The 20439-nt window shown below is 47.4% G+C and overlaps 2 protein-coding genes across 4 annotated transcripts in view; both read right to left on the reverse strand.

The window, feature by feature from the left end:
- Positions 1-20439, reverse strand: part of PRIM1 (DNA primase subunit 1) — a 151463-nt gene that overhangs the window by 35230 nt on the left and 95794 nt on the right. The window lies entirely within an intron of this gene.
- The window catches only part of LOC307210712 (retinol dehydrogenase 16-like), a 40535-nt gene continuing 33298 nt past the window's right edge, over positions 13203-20439 (reverse strand). For all 3 annotated transcript variants that reach the window (XM_079966857.1, XM_079966856.1, XM_079966858.1), the window contains exons 3-5: positions 18317-18575; positions 16691-16848; positions 13203-14356 (exon numbers count right to left, since the gene is read on the reverse strand). In XM_079966857.1, the coding sequence (XP_079822983.1) occupies positions 14139-14356; positions 16691-16848; positions 18317-18575 (635 nt within the window). In that variant the 3' untranslated portion in view covers positions 13203-14138. The remainder of the gene's footprint in view (positions 14357-16690; positions 16849-18316; positions 18576-20439) is intronic.

Genomic DNA, 20439 nt, shown 5'->3' on the forward strand with positions numbered 1-20439 from the left:
GTGAGGGGGGAAATTGGAAGTTTCTGCTTCTTCCATTCATCCCATTCCTCACACATAAAATTTGATCTAACTGTAATTAGTTCTTTGTTTTTAAAAAGCTTTCAAAATTTTCTAAAATACATTCAGGATATATTCATAATAGATCATATACTGTACTACATTTGCAAACAAATTCCTTCTCCAATAATTAATAAAAGTTCATTGCTGCACAGTGGTACCTCGGGTTAAGAACTTAATTTGTTCTGGAGGTCCGTTCTTAACCTGAAACTGTTCTTAACCTGAAGCACCACTTTAGCTAGTGGGGCCTCCCGCTGCCGCTGCACTGCTGCCACATGATTTCTGTAACCTGAAGCGTCTGTAACCCAAGGTACCACTATATTGTTGCCTGACTCCTTTGGACCCTATGTCATGAGGTACTTTGGTAAAAGAAAAGAAAAGAAAAGAAAGAGAAAAGAAAGAGAAGAGAAAAGAAGAAAGGAAAAGAAAAGAAAAGAAGAAAAGAAAAGAAAAGCATAGGCCAATTTATTTTCCTATTCTGCGATAGTAGTCACATTTTCTAATATTTGATATCTAGTAAAGAGGCACCTGCAGTAATAATATAAGATAATTAGAAAATATCGAGAGTTATTAAGATATTTGTCATAGGCAACTCAGAAGTCCTAAACTGCACACATGAACACCCCAATAGATCTTGCTCCCCGACTGGGTTTCTAGGGGAGCTCCAGAGCCCAGCGCAGATCAGACATGGATCTGTCTTTCTTCCCTGTTCTCTATCTACTGGCCAGGTAAGGAGGGGGGGGGGGAGGGAACATCACTTTCTGTATTTGTCACTCTATAGGACGCACCCAACCATAGGATGCCCTTTCCATTTTCCTACCACTTGGCTGAAGGGGCACTGCGCAGCTCTCCCTCTCTGCGCTCCGGATGCTTCAGGCGGCTATCCTTGAAGCCTTCGGAGCGCAGCGCGAGTTCCCGCTGTGCTCCAAAGGCTTCAGGTTCCTTTTGCTGAAGTCGGGAGAGCAAGACTCTCCTGGCTTCAGCGAAAGCAACGCGAAGCCTCCGAAGCACGAAGGGAGTGCTCCCTCTGCGCTTTGGAGGCTTCGCGTTGCTATCGCTGAAGCCAAGGAGCCTGCATTCGCTCCATTGGACGCACACACAGTTCCCCTTAATTTTTGGAGGGGGAAAAGTGCGTCCTATACAGCGAAAAATACGGTAGTTGTAGCTTTTGCAGGAGCGCTCATTCTTTTGGGATGCTAATCATGGTGCTTAAGTGTCCAGCCATGGCCATTGTCTTGCAATTGCCTAGAAAAAGGGAATGGTTTGGAAAACTTGTTCTCATGCTTTCTACTCCCACTGATACAGAAGCCCAAGAACCGGAAGGGGCCCAGGGCATCATGCAGTCTGACCCCCTCAAACCTACATCAATGTTCACTGGATTGATTTCTGTTCTAGACATGGAGATGAATAAGTGAACAGCAGCAATTGCCACTCCCATTACCATTTTTGCCGGACTTCTCCAACATCCTTACTTGCAACAGGCTCTCCTAGTCGACTGTAACATGAGGAACTCAGAGTAGCAAATCTCAGCAGCTGCTTTCTGACTCCAGCCTTGGCAACATTTCTTTTTACCCTTTACATGGCAGGACATCTCACATTTCTGAACTTCACAATGCAAGAGAGAATATATTTCAGAGCACCAGATGCTGGCAACAAATGAGAGAGCCTTCCTGCTCTGCTTTCCGACTCACTGATTTATTAAAACAGCAAGTAGATAAAGAAGAGCAGTATAACCCTATAACATCTGCTCAGAGATAAGGAACCCTGCAATCAAATGTAGTGCAAACTCAGTGTCAGCATCTACTTTTGAAGGCTTTTATTCCCACCCCCCCTCCCCCGGCCCAAGGCAAAAATGTTTCTGAGCCTATAAGAGGTGCACAGGAAGAAGAAATTCAACTAATGAATTACTAGCTTGACATAAAGTTCTTTTAAGCATAGTATAGAGGTTACTGGAGATTACTAACTGGTGCAATGAAAGTGACTGACCTGCCGCTGATTAGAGGAAGGGCTCCTATCTTCAGCTGAGTGGCAGACAGAACGCAGGTGGCTTTTGCTTGTAAAATAATGCACCTGCCTGCTCCAACTTGTCCATAGAGTGCTTGCAGCTGCCCACCTTTCACACCATTGGCTACGGTCAGTTTCTAACATCTGGCCTGGCCAATGGAGGAGGTGGAATGTAAGAACCTTTCTAGGCTAACTGGGAAACACCCTCCTTCTGTAGACCTTCATGTGCCAAATCCAGCCATTTCCCCTCTGTTCCATCCATCCATAAGTTTCCTTCCTCTTTCTCTCTTTGTTTTTGTTTAGATAGTTTCTTTTCTTTTATTGTATTATGAAAAAGCTTGAATAAAGCATTGTTAAATGACTAAGCAATTGGTAGCCATCAGAGCTTGAAGTCCTTTTCCTGCTGCCCAGCAGTTCTCCCATTCCTGACTGAGTGGCTCCAGGTGGAGGGATATAATTATTATGGACACTGAATATTAGAGTCTGGGAACTGATGGAGATACAAGGTAATCTCTATACCTTTACCTTTAATCCCTCTTCTATATTTGCCACTAGACACTCCATTTATCACCAGATGTTGGGAGGAAATAGAATTTATCTTTTTGATTTTTATCATAGTAAGCTTCAACTCTCTGAATATTGTTGTGAGTTTGTGCTTCTGCTGCTGCTGGTGAGTCTGTACTCCTGAGTCCTTTCTAATTCCTGGATCCAGCAAGGATTCAATTGTTGGAATGGCTACGCTATGTGAGCCAATAAGTTAGTTAGTTAATGGCCCCTAAGTACGGGTCACTATGGTAACAAAGGATAGTGGCTTTGTGCCAGAGGACAAATGGATGGACCCCCCTCCCTCAGCGGGGGGTTAGGGAGAAGAGCAAGGACCAGAGGTGTGTGAGAGAGCTGGGCCAGAAGCAGGCAGAAGCCAGAGAGCAAGAGACATGCTTGACTTCTCTTTGAATCCAACACTGTGGCTATGGTCAAAGCAAGGCCTTCTTGTGTGTTAATGCTGTGAGCCCCTCCATAGTAGACTCAGGTTGCATATATGTGTAAGCCATATATCATAGAGACACCACGGTCTCTACTGTGCCTCATTTCAAGGAAACCAAATCCTGGGTGAGCCCCTGGAGTCTCACACCGCTCAGAGTTTGGGGTGGAAGGCAACAATATCAGCTGATGAGACCAGGGATTGAATGGGCTAAATGTTAAGAAAATCACGTACGTTTGTTAACTAGCCAGAGGTACAGGAGGGGGCTACTAAATCTTTTAAACCGTTTGATTCCATAATAAGAGGGCACTTAGGTAATGGTGTGATTTCCACTATATATTCCCTCTTATTAAACCTCCAATTTTCTCCCCTCTCCTCACTGAAAACAGTCTGGGAGACTGTCTAGAAGAAAGTCTGTATCTGCCACTGTTATGTAGTGAAGTTTCACCCTGGGCCAGCAGGGGGATACTGTATATAGTTTTCACTCAGGTCTGTAGATAGTTTTCCCTCAGGTCCACGTCAGTTATTTTAGGCGGGAACTCTGGGCTGTTGTTGCTACAATGTTGACAGCCGGCTGCCTATAAAAGCAGGCCGGCTGAGCTGTTTGCAGTCAGTTCTATTCCAGCTTACAAAATAAAGAGCTGCTTTGGAGAAATCGCTGTGTCGTTTGCTATGTCAACCCACAACTTAACACTGGCGATGAAGGTGGGATCGATGGACATCAGAGCACAGCCAGATGCGGCCAGCCTCTGAACTGAGCTGAATCACTGAGCTGAATCACAGAGCGAAATCACTGAGCGAAATCACTGGACAGAACCAATTCAGAGCTGACTGTTCTGGCTAAGAGCACTGTGTTCCATCCATCGCCATTCACGCCGGCATCGGAATCATGGCTTCACTTGTGCCTCTACCGCCGTTTGCGCCAGCCTCTGAATCATGGGACTCCTACCTCGCTAGGTTCGACTGCTACCTCCAAGCCAACGAGCTGACAGCAGTATCAAAGGATCGGAAGCGGGGCCTATTCCTCAGCCTCTGTGGGCCTGAGGTGTTTGAGACGGCCCGAGCATTGGTTGCGCCTGAAGCAGTCCAGGCAACACCATGGGACATGATCCAAGAGAAGCTCCGCAACCACTACGCACCAAAGCCGTCCAAGATTGCTGCCCGCCATGTGTTCTACCACCGGAACCAGGCAGAGGGGGAGTCAATCAACAACTACACCACCGCCCTGCGACAGGCTGCAATGCACTGTGAGTTCCGAGACTTAGACGATGCCCTGATGGACCGAATCGTCTGCGGGGTCCGGGACATCCATCTGCAACGGCGTCTCCTCGCCAAGCCAGACCTCACGCTACAGAAAGCCATTGAGGAGGCTGTGGCCTCAGAAGCTGCTGAACGCTCCGCCCCGGAGATCCGCAAGTCCAGCAGCCCGCGTCTTGCTAGGGAGCCACTTCCGGTGCATCATGAAGAGGCCAGCAGTGATGAGGCATCCTCCAGTGAAGACGATGACGTGCACCAGACAAAGCGGGAGCGCAGGAAGTTCCAACAGAAGTCCAAGGGCCAACCGGAATGTGCCGGCTGCGGAGGCAACCATTCCCGTGCCAAGTGTCGATTCAGAGACGCCATCTGTAGGAAGTGTTCCAGAAGGGGCCACATCGCTAAGGTCTGCCGATCGGCTCTGTCTGACACCTCCCCTTCATCGACTCACAAGTCCAAGTCTTCACTCCAGTCTGCCAAGGAAAGTTGTTTCGCTCTCACCAACTGCCGCTGCCCGTCTGGAACCACGATTGGCCAAACCGACTCGCCTACGCGACGCAAGCTGAACGTCACGGTGCTCATTGAAGGAGCTCCATGTGACATGGAGATCGACACCGGGTCTGCCCTGTCCATCGTGTCATGGAGCACCATCAAAAGACTGGTACCCAGAGTGTCCAAAAGGCAACTCGACTCTCACCGCGTACACCTGAGAGACTACCAGGGAAACGACATTCCCGTGGTAGGCGTTGGCCGGTTCCGGATTGCCTTCAAGGATTTTTCGGGCCTGCTCCGGTTGGTGGTGGTCGAAGGTCAGCGGCCAAGCCTCCTAGGGCTAGACTGGTTTGATGCCCTCGGCCTGGAAGTCACCGGCATCAACTGCATCTCTAACGCAGAGACTGAGGGTCTGGTCAAAGACTTTGCCGAGGTTTTCGAGGGCACCTTGGGGCAATATACAGGTACGCCCATCTCCTTTAGCCTTGATCCACAAGTCGCACCCATCAAGCTAAAGCCACGCCGGGTTCCCTTTGCTCTCAAGGCTAAGGTGGACGAACAACTGGACAAACTGATCGCCCAAGGAGTTTTGGAGCCGGTTGACCACGCCAAGTGGGAAACCCCCATCGTCACGCCTGTCAAGCCAGATGGGTCAGTGAGAATCTGCGCTGACTACAAGTGCACGATCAACAAGGCACTTCAGCAGCACGCTTATCCGGTTCCTGTTGTCCAACACCTGCTGCATTCCCTGGGTGAGGGTAAGGTCTTCGCTAAGCTGGACCTTGCCCAAGCCTATCAACAACTGCCCGTCGATGATGCCACTGCTGAAGCCCAGACGATCGTCACCCACCGGGGGGCATTCCGTTGCTGCCGGTTGCAGTTCGGGGTGAGTGTGGCTCCTGGCATCTTCCAAAGCCTTATGGAGCGTCTCCTGCAAGGGCTTCCGGGCGTGGTACCATATTTTGATGACGTCTTGGTGTCTGCAGACTCACACCAGCAGCTGTTCGAGCGCCTCCGTGCCGTGCTGACCAGGTTCCAAGAGGCTGGGCTCAAGGTAAAGAGGGAGAAGTGCCAGATCGCCGTTCCACAGGTAGAGTTCCTGGGCTATCTTATCGATGCCTCCGGCCTTCACCCGACCACATCCAAGATCCACGCTATCCAGCAGGCCCCCACCCCAAAGAACAAGACGGAGTTGCAGGCGTTCCTGGGGCTGCTGAACTTTTATAACATGTTCCTGCCCCACAAAGCCACAGTGGCTGAGCCTCTTCACCGACTCCTTAGCACAAAGACGCCTTGGGCCTGGGGTCATCGGGAGACGGCGGCCTTCAACGCGGTCAAGGCTCTCCTTTCATCAGACAGTGTGCTGGTACAGTACAGTGAATCCAGGCCGCTGGTCCTTGCCTGCGACGCCTCACCTTTTGGCATCGGTGCTGTCCTTAGTCACCGTTTTCCAGACGGAAGAGAAGCACCGCTCGCCTACTTTTCCAGGACGCTATCTCCGACGGAACGGAATTACAGCCAGCTCGACAAGGAGGCACTGGCACTTGTGGCTGGAGTGAAGAGGTTCCATGAATACCTCTATGGCAGGACTTTTGACCTCATCACTGACCACAAGCCACTCCTGGGCCTCCTCGCCGGTGATCGTCCAACTCCACCGGTCCTCTCGCCACGCATGCTGCGATGGACTGTTTTCCTGGCTGCCTACCACTACCGGCTCATCCATCGCCCGGGGAAATCGATGGGCCATGCCGACGCCCTCAGCCGTTGCCCTCTTCCAGCATTTGTGGAAGACCCAGCTCCAGCTTCATCGCTCCTTCTGATTGAGGATCTTCCGGCAGCGCCTGTATCGGCTGCCACTGTGGCCTTCGCGTCTGCCCGGGATCGCACCATCAGCCGGGTGCTCAACTGGGTGTGGAGGGGGTGGCCACAAGGGCCTTTTGCATTGGAGTTCCAGCCCTTCGCAACCAGACAACATGAACTCTCAGCTCATCACGGCTGTCTGCTGTGGGGAGACCGCGTCGTGATTCCCCAGGGACTCCGTCAGCGCGTCTTGGAGGCTCTGCACGTTGGCCACCCGGGAATTGTCAAAATGAAGGCGTTGGCTCGGTGTTACGTCTGGTGGCCTAATATGGACGATGCCATCACGGCCTGGGTGTCCGCCTGTCAAGCGTGCCAAGAGTCGAGGCCTGCACCACCGGCAGCTAAGGGACACACCTGGGAGACGCCAAAGACACCCTGGTCGAGGGTGCACATCGATCTGGCTGGCCCCTTTCATGGCCGGACCTTTATGGTAGTGGTGGACGCCTATTCCAAATGGCTGGAGGTCGCCCTGATGCCCTCCACCACTACCGAAGCTGTCATCCGGGTGCTGCGAGGCCTGTTTGCAACGCATGGGTGTCCTGATGTCCTTGTCTCTGACAACGGACCGCAGTTCACGTCAGGCACGTTTGAGCGGTATCTTTTGGGACTGGGCATCCGCCATGCCCTAACGGCACCTTTTCATCCATCCAGCAACAGGCAAGCGGAAAGAATGGTGCGCTTGGCAAAAGAGGCACTGGCGCGCCTGGACCGGGGAGACTGGCATGAGCGGGTCGCCGAATACTTGTTCGTGCAACACATCACCCCTCATGCGGCCACAGGGAGGAGTCCTGCTGAACTGCTTATGGGCCGCCGCCTCAGGTCACCGCTCGACTGGCTACACCCGGACTTTGCCGTGGCTGAACCTCCAGGCTGTGCCTGTTAGAATTCAGGCTCGGTCAGAGGTATGTGCCTATCTCTCCAGGCACCGGCTGAATTCTTTTGACCTCCCTCCGGCGACTCCCGGCAGGCGAAACACTCGAGGTCCGTTCCGGCGATCTTCCTCAGGCTGTGAGGAAAACACACCACTGCATCTCCTCCCTGCTCCCTGCATATCCCCAGGGAGGGGAATCAGACTCAGACAGAAATGAATCTACATTGCTTTTATTCCTGTCTTTCACTTCAGTACAGAGAAAACATGTCTGCTCTCTTCAACAAACAGAGAGAAACTCCAAACTCCACCCATGTACATCCTGTACAGGTCATATGACACACACTGAGCTAACATCCGGTGCTCAATAAGGAGAATGGACTGCCCCTTTGTTTCCATGGCAACAGTCACATACATCCTGTCTGGCTTTGCAGCCACAAGCAGCTGACTGAGCTGCTGGCGCCTTTGCTTGCTGCAGCATTGCTGCTTTAGAATAACATACTCCCCCTAAAGTATCAATGCGTGCAGCGAGCAAAGCGTCATCCAGAGAAGAAAACAAACAGTTGTTATACTTATAACACTCCCCTGTTGTTTCAGTTCCACCCTTGGAACTACCCGCCACTGGTTTTACCAATGTACCTCTCTGGTTGTGTGACTTCCAAGGAATGAGTGCTTCTGCATTACCTTGGTTAGCAACTCTCTGTTGTGCCTTTGTCTCTGACTCAGACACAGCTTCAATTTGACCTTGGTCGTTTACAACAGCAACACACGCAATAGCTAGGTTGGCAAACTCTTTTGAATACCTCTTGGGTGGTACACCCTTTGTTGCTCTCTCAGACCTACGTAAGAGGTGCTGCTCTTCTCTGCTTTCTGGTTCAGCCTCTGAACTCTCTGAAGAACCAGTACTAAGCTTAATCAGTGGTTCATCCTCCTCTTCTGAGGGTCTAGTTATTGTGTGAGATTTCTTCTCAATGACTGTGACAACTGAGCTGTCTGAGCTATCGCTGTCATCATCAGTACTACTGAACTCAATAAGATCAAACTCATCATCATCATCATCAGAATCATCATCATCACCTGTGGGAAATGTGTGAACAATCACTCGCTCCTGTTCAGGAGCACTCTCTAGAAATTTTGTAAGAATCACCTTACCAGATTCAGACAAAACTACTCTGTAGAGACCCTTTTCATAACCCACAAAAATGCCTCTGGCATTCTTTACTCCACCCGGAGCTTCTGTCCTCACATGAGACCCAAAAACCTTGAAATGGGCAACAGAAGGTTTTCTGTGGAACAGTTTCTCAAAAGGAGAACATCCCAAGTCTTTTGAAACCTTTCTCAACCACGTATAACAAAATGACATTAGCGACTCAGCCCAGTACTCATGTGGCAGATGTGAACTAAGTAATTGCGCTTCCATTCCCTTTTGCAATTCTTTGTTCACCCTAACACAGATACATCTCTTCCAAGCTTCTTCGGAAGCTGCAATTTTGTGTCTTATCCCTTTCTTCTTCAGGAACCTCTGGAAATCCTGCAAAAGAAAAATTGGCTTCTCATCTGTGCAAAGACATTCTATGTCAGCATCATGCATATTTTTAACTTTGTCACAAAACTCTTTAAACCTTTCTAAGGCTTCTTTCGGTCTCTCCAAAAGATAAATCCAGACAAAACCTGTAAAAGAGTCAACACATATTAGGTAATACTTTGCATTGCCTCTAGATGGTGCTAAAGGACCAATCACATCAGCATACACCCGCTGAAATGCCTTGTCGACCCTCGAGGTGACCTGCTTGGCGTTCTTCTTGGCTACACCTGCAAAAGAAATCATGTTAGAATCACAAGAATTACATTCCATGTAATCACTTTGATCAAAAGTCAACAAATACAGTCCATCTTTCTCTTTGGCAGAAAGATACAACTCTCCATCTTTGTAGATCTCGCAGTTCTCATCATCATAAGACAGTTTTAGTCCCTTCTTGGCAATCTGCGAAACGCTGAGCAGATTGTACTTCAACTCTGGAACCAAATAAACATTGTTTATAGTCAAGTTCAGACTTTTCAGATACACAGTCCCAATTCCGGTGGCTTCCAGCTCTTGACCGTTGGCTTGTTGTACAACGAAGCTTTGCTTCTTAAACGACGAAAACAAATCCCTACGATGGGTCATGTGAACCGTCGCTCCCGTGTCTAAAACGAAGGAATTCCCCACTTGTGGTGTGGCTTTTAGGGACATCAAAGCCTTTGCAGGCTTCGCCTGTGACTTGGCATGACTTCTGCCTGACGCCTCAGACTTCGTGGAGCTTCCCTTGGCTCCTTTGTTCTGACGTGGCTTCCTGCAGTTCCGCTGAAGATGCCCAGTCTGTCCACAATTGTGGCATTGGACAACGTTCAAAGCTACGGCGTCTCCTCCAGTAGCTACAGCAGTGGGGGTGTCTGAACTCCGTTCTTCCCTCCCCCTGTCCTTGACTTCCAGGGCGGCAAGTCTGTCATGTTCACAAAGAACCACGGCAAAGACCCTGTCCGCCGTTAGATCTTGCGCTGGGAGAGACCCCAGCTGACTGGCAACGGTTTTGTAAGTCCGATTCAGGCTGTTTATCACCATGAAGCAAAACACTTCCTCCTGCAGACGGAAATTGCGTTCCACCATCTGCTGACGCAGAAATTTCATTTCCGTCAGGTGCGCTTGAACATTTCCATCAGGCGCAAGCCTCAGGTTAGTCAGCTTTTCAAAATACAGCAACGCTGAAGAACCTGCATCTCTCTGATGTGTCCTTCTCAGCGTGTCCCAAACATCTTTCGCGTGCTCTAAATCTTGTATATGAATAAGCTGAGAGTCTGACACGCACAGAATTATAGCGGTTCTGGCCTTCACATCCTGTGACTCCCAAGGACGCGTTGGTGCTGCAGGGATGGGGTTCTCAATCACCCCAAACAGTCTCTGATTCTGCAGCAAGGCCTTCATCTTAATAGACCAAGATGCATAATTGTCACTGGTCAAGAGGGGTGGAGAAGGCAGGCTTCCCTTCTTGACTTCCATTTTGAGTCCTTGCATTGACTCTCAAACACAAGCCTCTAAAATCCAATAGCTGGCTTGTTTACACTCTGTGCACCTGGCAGCAATAACACTGGCCGCTTGGAAAGTCCCTTTCACAGTTCCTTTGTAAGGGCCTAGTCAAAACACGAGCTGTTTGTGCCTCTCTGGGCATAGCCTGACTTCCAGCCCTTATCTTGAAACTGGCCTGCGTTGCTAAGCAACCACATTCCTTTCCTTGGACAGGAAAAACCACAGGAATGTTTGGAATGCAGACTCTTCTCTCTCGGAGCTGTTTTTCCCAAACGTTGCTCCCATGAAGCAGAGAATGAATCAATCTGCATTCACACTCTTAAGCCCGAAAATCTCATACCTGGGCTCCGTAGCTTGGCTTTCAGCTTCTTCTGGTCAGCTTCTGGCTGCAGAGAAACAGCCTCCATCTCAGGCCTCCATGGAGAGGGATGAATACAGTCTCCTTGATGCAGACTCCCATGGATCGTAGCAACCGTCAACTGCTACCACTGTTAGAATTCAGGCTCGGTCAGAGGTATGTGCCTATCTCTCCAGGCACCGGCTGAATTCTTTTGACCTCCCTCCGGCGACTCCCGGCAGGCGAAACACTCGAGGTCCGTTCCGGCGATCTTCCTCAGGCTGTGAGAAAAACACACCACTGCATCTCCTCCCTGCTCCCTGCATATCCCCAGGGAGGGGAATCAGACTCAGACAGAAATGAATCTACATTGCTTTTATTCCTGTCTTTCACTTCAGTACAGAGAAAACATGTCTGCTCTCTTCAACAAACAGAGAGAAACTCCAAACTCCACCCATGTACATCCTGTACAGGTCATATGACACACACTGAGCTAACATCCGGTGCTCAATAAGGAGAATGGACTGCCCCTTTGTTTCCATGGCAACAGTCACATACATCCTGTCTGGCTTTGCAGCCACAAGCAGCTGACTTGGCTGCTAGAGCCTTTGCTTGCTGCTGCATTGCTGCTTTAGAATAACAGTGCCAACGCGCCACAGTCATTTGTCCCAGGAAACCAGGTCTTTGCCCGGAACTATGTGGGGGACATTCCTTGGGTGCCAGCCACAGTAGTGGGAGTCACTAGACCTCGCTCGTACCAGGTGGCACTCGAAGACGGACGCTTGTGGCGACGGCACATAGACCAGCTTAGGCGCAGGGTTGGGGACTTGGACACTACCGAGGTGCCCCCAACTGCGCTTGCGGCTCCAGAAGAGACACGTACAGATGGCGAGGCCCCACCTACACCTCCCTCGCAAACTGCCAGCGTGGAGCCGAACCAAGCCGCTTCAGAGGGTCTGCCAGACTTACCACAGACTCAGACCACTCCACTTGCGGAGGCTCCACCCACAGCAGCGGATCCAGGGGAGTTGGTTCCAACGCCACCTAGGGTCGCACCACAGCCTCAGCAAGAACTGTGTGGCCCTCCGGACTTGGCTACCAGTCCCCGGCGGTCTGGCAGAGTTCCCAAGCGCCCAACTTATTTAAAGGACTATGTTGTTGGACATGTATCACTTGGTCTAAGTATGGGAAATGTAACCGATATGCTTTTGTGCCTAATTGAACCATTACGCGTAGTGCTGTATATAAGGAAACCATTACGATTGTAACTAACGCCTTATCTCGGTGGGGAGGGGTGTTATGTAGTGAAGTTTCACCCTGGGCCAGCAGGGGGATACTGTATATAGTTTTCACTCAGGTCTGTAGATAGTTTTCACTCAGGTCCACGTCAGTTATTTTAGGCGGGAAACGCTGGGCTGTTGTTGCTACAATGTTGACAGCCGGCTGCCTATAAAAGCAGGCCGGCTGAGCTGTTTGCAGTCAGTTCTATTCCAGCTTACAAAATGAAGACCTACTTGGAGAAATCGCTGTGTCGTCTGCTATGTCAACCCACAACTTAACAGCCACCATCTGGGAGAACATCCTGAAGTTAGTGCAGCTACAATATTTAACCCTGGTGCGATTGGCCCAAATAATTAGATGCTCCCCCCTGTGCTGGAGGGGGTGTCTTGACAGGGGAACTTATTTCTACATGTGTAATTTGCCAATTAATTTTTATTTATTTTCAAATTTATAGCACATCAAAACCAAATTGAAATTAATTTAAAACATTTTTTTCAAAACTGGTTTCCCAGTCTCTCAGATATAGTCCAATTCTTCCCCTTTTACATATTGCTTATTTTACAAATTTATCTCCAATTAACATCATCTTTTTTAGCAAATTCCTCATTCCTCAGCTGTCCCTTTACCAACTCCTTCAAATAGATAAACTTGCTTGACCACAATTTGTACCTAAGTTCTGGAGATGGGTTTTACACACACAAAATCTGAGACTGTAGGAAGATGAGTTAACCTCAGATGCCCAACTATGTTGGTTATCAATATTTGAAGATGGCAATACATCATTAGTGAACAAAACTGTTATATTTGCTGGTTGCAGCCAGACTGACCATCTGGTAGGGATGGAGAAATATGAGGCTTTCCCCTTAACATCTGGTTTAATAAATCCCTGCATATTGCAGTTTCAGGGGGGAAACAACTCATTTGATACATGTTTCTGTCGCACAGCGTAAATTAATAATGCAGAGTCTTCTTCAGTAAAGGAATAAAAGCTTTACTGAGTTAAAATAAACTTGTTTGCCAATAACATCATAGTGAACAGAAGATTCAACTAGCTTCAGAGCATACACAGAGTTTCCATTGAGCACAGGCTTTACAGAGCACAGGCTCCACCACACACACACACACACACACACACACACACACACACAGAGAGAGACACAGACACTACGTCACTGAGTCCTGCCTGCAAGCAGATACAATACTTATACAGAGAATGAATCATCCTCAAGATGAGTCACAGTGATTCAGCATGCTAAATGATTCTGCAGCTTTACAACATTTCACAACATTTCTAGACTCCTTTACTGCTTCCTTTACTGCTTCTGCTCTCAAATACCTTTGTCACATGATTGTTTCATGATACATGCTAAACCAATGGATTACAGTGGTACCTCGGGTTACAGTTGCTTCAGGTTACAGATGCTTTGGGTTACAGACTCTGCTAACCCGGAAATAGTACGTCCGGTTAAGAACTTCGCTTCAGGATGAGAACTGAAATCGTGTGGTGGTGGCGCAGTGGCAGCAGGAGGCCCCATTAGCTAAAGTGGTGCTTCAGGTTAAGAACAGTTTCAGGTTAAGAACGGACCTCCGGAACGAATTAAGTTCTTAACCAGAGATACCACTGTATATCACTATATAGTGGATGTTTTTGATGTCTATAAAAACACTGGCGCAATCCTACCACAATTTATTTTCTTTAATAAATGTGAATACTCATTCACTATAAATGTGAATACTCATTACTATTAGCCCTCTTTGCTTCCACGAAAATAAAATTCCAATTTTCTTGATCAATCTTGCGTTGAACCTTCCTATGTTTCAAAGTACTATCTAATTATGAATGGTGGATCTATAATAGTAAGTTGCCTCTTGGTTCTTTACTTTGTTGTATTGTATGTTTTGATTATTCTATAGTCGCTATTTTAAAACAACAACAACCCTATATTGCTTGAGCTGGTTTAGGCCAAATGTGGCTCATCACGAAGTCAACGATGGACGTTGGAAAGTAAGAGGCAGGAATGTACAAGAACTTTGCATCCCAGCCTGGAGAGTAGCGAGTGCGAGGGGAGCAGGATGTCAGGGCATGTTCTATGCAGTCGGTGACCAGGTGAAGGTTGTCGCTGCCAGCCTTTTGGAAATATTCGCTTATTTTGCAACCTGTTTGTGAAGCAAAAGAAACATTATCCTTGCAATAGCCTAGGTGGCACCTAGAATCTATTGGAAGTTGAAGGTGTAGATTAGCTACATAAAATGATGTACCAATGGTACCGTATTTTTCACTTTATAGGACGCACCCGACCATAGGACTCACCTTGTTTTAGAGGGGGAGAACAAGAAATCCCTCCCCCTCTGCTCAGCACCCCTTCAGCGAAGCGGCAGGAGATATGGAGCCCCTTTCATTTCTCCTCCCGTGTGATGGCCTGGGAATCTGATTCAGAGGCTGAACCTGAGGAATCCCAGCCTGCACAGGAATCCCCGCCTCCAGGGCCGGCTGAGCCGGGGCAGGGGCTTGAACCTGAAGGGCCTTCACCTATGCTGGATCCTCAGGAGCAGACACCAGCTGAATCCGCTCTGGCTCTGGGGGTGATGGAGGACCCATTGCCCGCAGGTGCTCCTCTCCCAGCCCTGTGAGGGGAAGCTGAGGTTGCCTCTGGGTCCAGTAACCCTCCAGCCTTTCCTGAGCTGGAGAGGCTCAGGGCAGAGAGGTGGAGGGAACTAGGTTCTCGCAGGATGAGTGCTCGCCTCCAGGCCAGGAGAGGCAAGTCACCTGTGGACCGGGGCCACCCTATGCCTCAGAGGAGATAAAGACCAGCCCACCCAGCCCCAGGTTGCGGGAGCAGCATCATTGGTTATCTATTCCACCCGGCACCCTGTCCTGCTTTCTGCCAGAGTTCCTGACCATGCCCGACTCCCTGCCTTGGACCCCGCTTCAGCCTCAGGCCGGACACGGACCATGCCGCATGGTAACCCCCCGGGGACCAGCACATCCCACTTCGCTCTCCCTCTCTGCTGAAGCCAGGAGAGTCTTGCTCTCCTGGCTTCAGCAAAAGGAACCCGAAGCTTTCGGAGAGCAGCGTGAGTTCCCGCTGCACTCCAAAGGCTTCGGGTGGCTATCCCTGAAGCCTGGAGGGCGAGTGGGGTCGGTGCGCACTGACCCCTCTCGCTCTCCAGGCTTCAGTGAAAGCAACGCAAAGCCTCCGGAGCGCGGAGGGAGCGCTCTCTCTGCGCTTCGGAGGCTTCGCGTTGCTATCGCTGAAGCCAAGGAGCCTGCATTCGCTCCATAGGACACACACACATATTTCCCCTTAATTTTTGGAGGGGAAAAAGTGCGTCCTATAGAGCGAAAAATACGATATTTAGACTGCAGAAAGGTGTTTGAAATGTTTGTTGGAAGTGTGAAAAATATGAAGACCCATTTTGTCATGCTTGGTGGACTTGTAAAAATGCCAAGAAATATTGGATTCAAATACATATATGGATGCAGAACATTTTAAAGTTTCACATTCAATTGATGTCAGAACTTTTCCAGCTAGGAATAATGGATAGACAATTAGAAAAAGACTGCAGAACATTATTTCAATACATGATCACAGTGGCAATACTCTTCTATGCTCAAAGATCGAAAGATTCATCATTATCTACCATGAGGGAATGGGTGTAAAAAATATTGGATTTAGCTGAGATGGTAAAGTTGACGTGTTTAATAAGAGAATAATCATTGTCACTATTTATTAAAGATTGGAAACTCCTTATACACTTTTTTGCATGAAAAAGAAAATGAACTTATGATATCTGGGTTTGAGGATTAATGGAAATATTGGTTTATAGAAAGTGGAATCATTGGGTGTCATCTTGGAGTGGATGTTTTGAATAATCTTCTATACATAGCTGCCACTATATATAGTTTCATTAAAAAAAATTGAAAAAAGAAATTTCAGTCAGGGATGGCTCAGCCTGTCAATTTTAGATTCTGTTTCTCATTTCTTCAACCTTTAAGTTCAGTTCTCCACATTTCAGTTTGTGGTTTGAAAATTCTCACAAAATTTTACCAGCATTTTAGTGCCAATTTCTCTTAATATTTTTATATGCAATTTTCCACAAGAGACACATTTTTGCAAACAGTTTTCTCTAACACACAGAGTATTCTTGTATGCTAGCTTCACTTTTGATACATACTTCCTACTAATGTATTGTTATAGATATAGCTAAGCCCTAGAAATTAATAAATACCAGGGTTTTGCTTAATTGGGATATGGATTAGACTTGGCGTGACTTTTGGGGGGAGTGCAGAGTTGTTGAGGGGGCAGACACCAGGCTTGTGTAACAGTATGTATTTTTGTACACATTATTGTTTGGGGAAAGTGCATTACTAAATTTACATGAGTCTGAATTTTGGTTCATGTGTTGTTTCGTTGATTCATGTGTTGTTTTGTTAAGTGTGAACTAGGTAGCTTTCATACCAAACTGAGTTTCTCCCCCAGGTCTACTCACATTGCTCAAAGTACTTCCGCCCATAGCATTCCTTGAGATCAGAAGGTAACCGGTTCCATATACATTTGTAGGACTCAGCTGATTTTGACAGTATGGGTGTCTTGAAACTACCTGGTTCAACAATGCTGACTTTGATTCCAAAAGGATGGAGCTCTCTTCTGAACGAGGGAGGAAAAGTCAAGAAACATCATTTCCTGCTGAAGTCTAAAATATAGTGGGTTGTTTGACTGCTAGGAAAGGTCCCGGGCATGCAAAACAAATTAGGAGCCTGGGGATTCTGGGGGAGCAGGGCTGCCAGGCCTGGCAGAGGGCAGAGTCAGCCAAGCTGGTGGCCTTGCGAGAGGGAGGGGTCCTCAGCAGGAGCGGGTGGGGTCTGCACCAGGGTCACCCAGCCACCCAGGCCTGCCCTCTGCCTGCCTTCTTAGCTGGTTGCTCTACTCTCTCATCCTTTTTCCTGGCATGTGCCTGAGTGCTGCACACCTTGGCCAATTAAGGGGTGTTCTTTTCTGGACGGAAGCTTAATTTTTGCAAATTTCTTCAGTGAGGGGTCTTAAAAGTATGCATTTCAGTTTGGGAAATTCAAATCTTCTGTTACTGTTTTGATTTGGCAACATTTAGTTTGGTAAACCTACATTTGATTAAAAAGCACATCAGCTGCTCTCAGCAAATCATAGAATTTTTATTTTGCCTTTTGTAAAGGTCAGGTAATGAATGCTTAACAACAACAACAACAACAACAACAACAACAACAACAACATAGCTGCAAGTCCTTGGCAATCATTTTTAATGATTTCTATGCAATTTCACACGTTTTACTTACCAACAAAACTAAATGGTATCAATTGAAGCAAAATATCTTTTGAATTCCCAAGTCATGTTACAACTTTTTGGCACCCCCATTTTTGGAATTTGAAAGGTGAAAAACTGAACATGTCCTAATTGTGCCAAGCTCTCTGGCAGGGACCCTGCAGCCCCTTGATGGCCCTGTGTGGATTCCGGCAGAGACAACAAGGTGGTGCAGGCAGCAGTAGTGATGGAGGAGGAGGCAGCAAACCCTTCTGTAACCCAGCCTGCCCCTTCTGGTGCCCCCCCCCCGATGATCTACTGTTCTGAAGATGCTGTCATCTCTCAAAACACAAAACCGACCATCTTTGAGAACCAGCCACAACTTCTCCGTCCACCCTCACCAAATGGCGGGGAGGTAGTTAGCATGATGGTTTGGCCCCTGTGCTGCCAGGGCTGCATCCTCATCTGGGGGGCTGGAGGGGGGCTGGCAGAGGTGATGGGTTCTCATCGGTGGTGGAGCAAATTCAATCAGATCTGTGGAGTCCACCCACCCACCCACCCTCCCATCCCATCTCATCTCAGGCTTGCATTTTGAAAAAACATATTTCCCCGCAGACCTGGAGATGAGCAAATGTATTTCAGGTCCAGTGTGGGCATAGCATGAGCTGGATCCTTATCTCTCAAACAGTGCAAATGTCTGCTTTCTGATCTGTGATTTAAGGTTCAGCCCTTGACAGCAGCCTGATTTCCCACCACCTGTTTTTTATTCCCTACACCTGGAGAAACACCACGTCACTAAACCAAACCAAACCAAAAGTAAGCTACAGAGCTTGTTTTTACCTCAGGGTGTCAGAGAAGGCTTCCACACCAAACTTGGATGGGCAGTAACCGCCTCCAAAGCAGGCCAGGCGTCCATTCACACTGCACACATTGACCACCCTCCCTCTGGCTCTCCTCACCAGCGGCAGCATGTGTAGCGTCACGTCAATCAACCCTAGCAGGTTGACATTGATCACCTTTGCAAAGTCATCTTTGGTCAGCCACTCGTTGGGAGCTGATGCGACACCTATTCCCGCATTGTTCACCAAGCCCCAGAGCCCTATGCAGGAAGAGACAGTTATTCTTTCCCAAAGGAAATGATATGTAATGAACTGAAATGATATATAATGAATTTTTAAATTGTTTAAAATAACTTTGATAAAGAAACCAGAAACCTTTTTATTAGGAAGTGTAGGTACCAAGATCCCAAAGGAACAGAAAAGACTTTTTATGTATGCAACGACAGCCGCATGGATGTTACTTGCGCAGAGATGGAATGAAGACAAAGTCCTTACCAGAGAAGAATGGCAAACTAAGCTGTTGCCACTATGCCGAAAGGGCAAAACTGACCTGAAAGCTCAGGAACCAAGAAGACCAAAACTTTAATAAAGAATGGGAAAAATTTACAATTGACTTGAGACACCGCTGTAAGCAGATGAAAACATTAGCAGGACTGCAATAACACTTGTAATGCAGAAATTATTATGGACAAAATGGAGTTGCATAAAATTTGGATGAGGAAATAATATGCAGTTGAAAAGGTTGATAATACGGCCCATGAAGCAGAAGGGGGAAGTCTGAAGATTCAGAGAAATCTCTAAATGTGGGTATGGATTTGGTATTGTTATAATCTTGTAAAAATCAAATAAAAATTATTTCAGAAGAAGAAGAAGAAGAAGAAGAGGAAGAGGAAGAAGAAGAAGAAGAAGGAGGGACAATTATTGTTCCAGGTTCCCACCTAGCATAACATTTGCATGTATGCTAGATTTTGGAAGTGTGGATGTAGTATTATTCTTGTGGTCTATATTTTGGTTGATATGTATTCTAGGATTTGTTAAAGTTGCAAAACAACGAAGCACGGGATGGAGCAAGGGAGAAATTTCTGGAACAACATTGGGATATCAGCTCCGCCCAAGGCATGAAGAATAACAGCAACAACTGAGGTGGGTGGGGAGACATAACATCTTACAAGGACTGGAATAAACACCACAGGCAGAAGAATTGCCACACACAGGAAGAACAAGGATGTAGTTTGAGTTCCGCACTTGTAGTTTCATAAATCATTTAACTTGTCAACACGAATCGAAGTTATTAATATTGCAGTTGTTGTACAAGGGATTATTATTATGACTGGAATGTAATGGAAATTAATAAGATTTTGGAAGGCAGTGTAGCACCCTGCTTGTGGTTAACGCTTAGCTGGAATGAAATATTCAACGCAGCAATAGAGAAATTAAAATAATAATTTATTTGTCAGACAAATAAATGAGAGGCACAGTGGTATATGGTTACCAAGCTCTGGCCTGGCCTCCTGCCGTTATGGCCAGCACTTATATTTCCTTAATCCAGCCCCCTTGCTCCTCCTGTGGCTGCCTCTGTCCAATCAGCCTGGTTGAAATTCCTATTGGCTGTTTGCTAGAACCAATCACAAAAGATACACCCATCTCCTCTTGCCCTTTTATGGGAATCAAAAAGCTATATATTCTTCTATCTATAAATGACAAATAAGTAGTAATATATCTTACATGTGTCTCAACAAGGAACCTTAATTACCAGCTCACCTCTTGCCCTCCTTGCCCTATTGCCCTCCAAAACAAATGGTTAATCTTAAATTTTTATCTTAAACAGATGTCAAGGATCTTGAGTTCACATCATCATTGAAAGATCTCCTTCTCTTGGAGGTCTTTAAACAAAGGCCTGACAACCATATGTGTGCTCTAATGATGTTTCCTGCTTGGCAGGGGGGCTGGGCTGATGGCTGATGGCCCCTGTGATCTCTTCCAACTATATGAAATAAGAATCTAGCATAAGGATTTAACATTTCTTTCTTTCTAAATCCTTTGCATAATTACATTTAAGCCAATATATTTAATACATAACATAGATAGCTTTTTAGAAGAATAAACCTTCTCAAAGTAAAAAAG

The sequence above is a fragment of the Podarcis cretensis genome, assembly GCF_951804945.1.
Source record: "Podarcis cretensis genome assembly, chromosome: 2".
Lineage (NCBI taxonomy): Eukaryota > Metazoa > Chordata > Lepidosauria > Squamata > Lacertidae > Podarcis > Podarcis cretensis.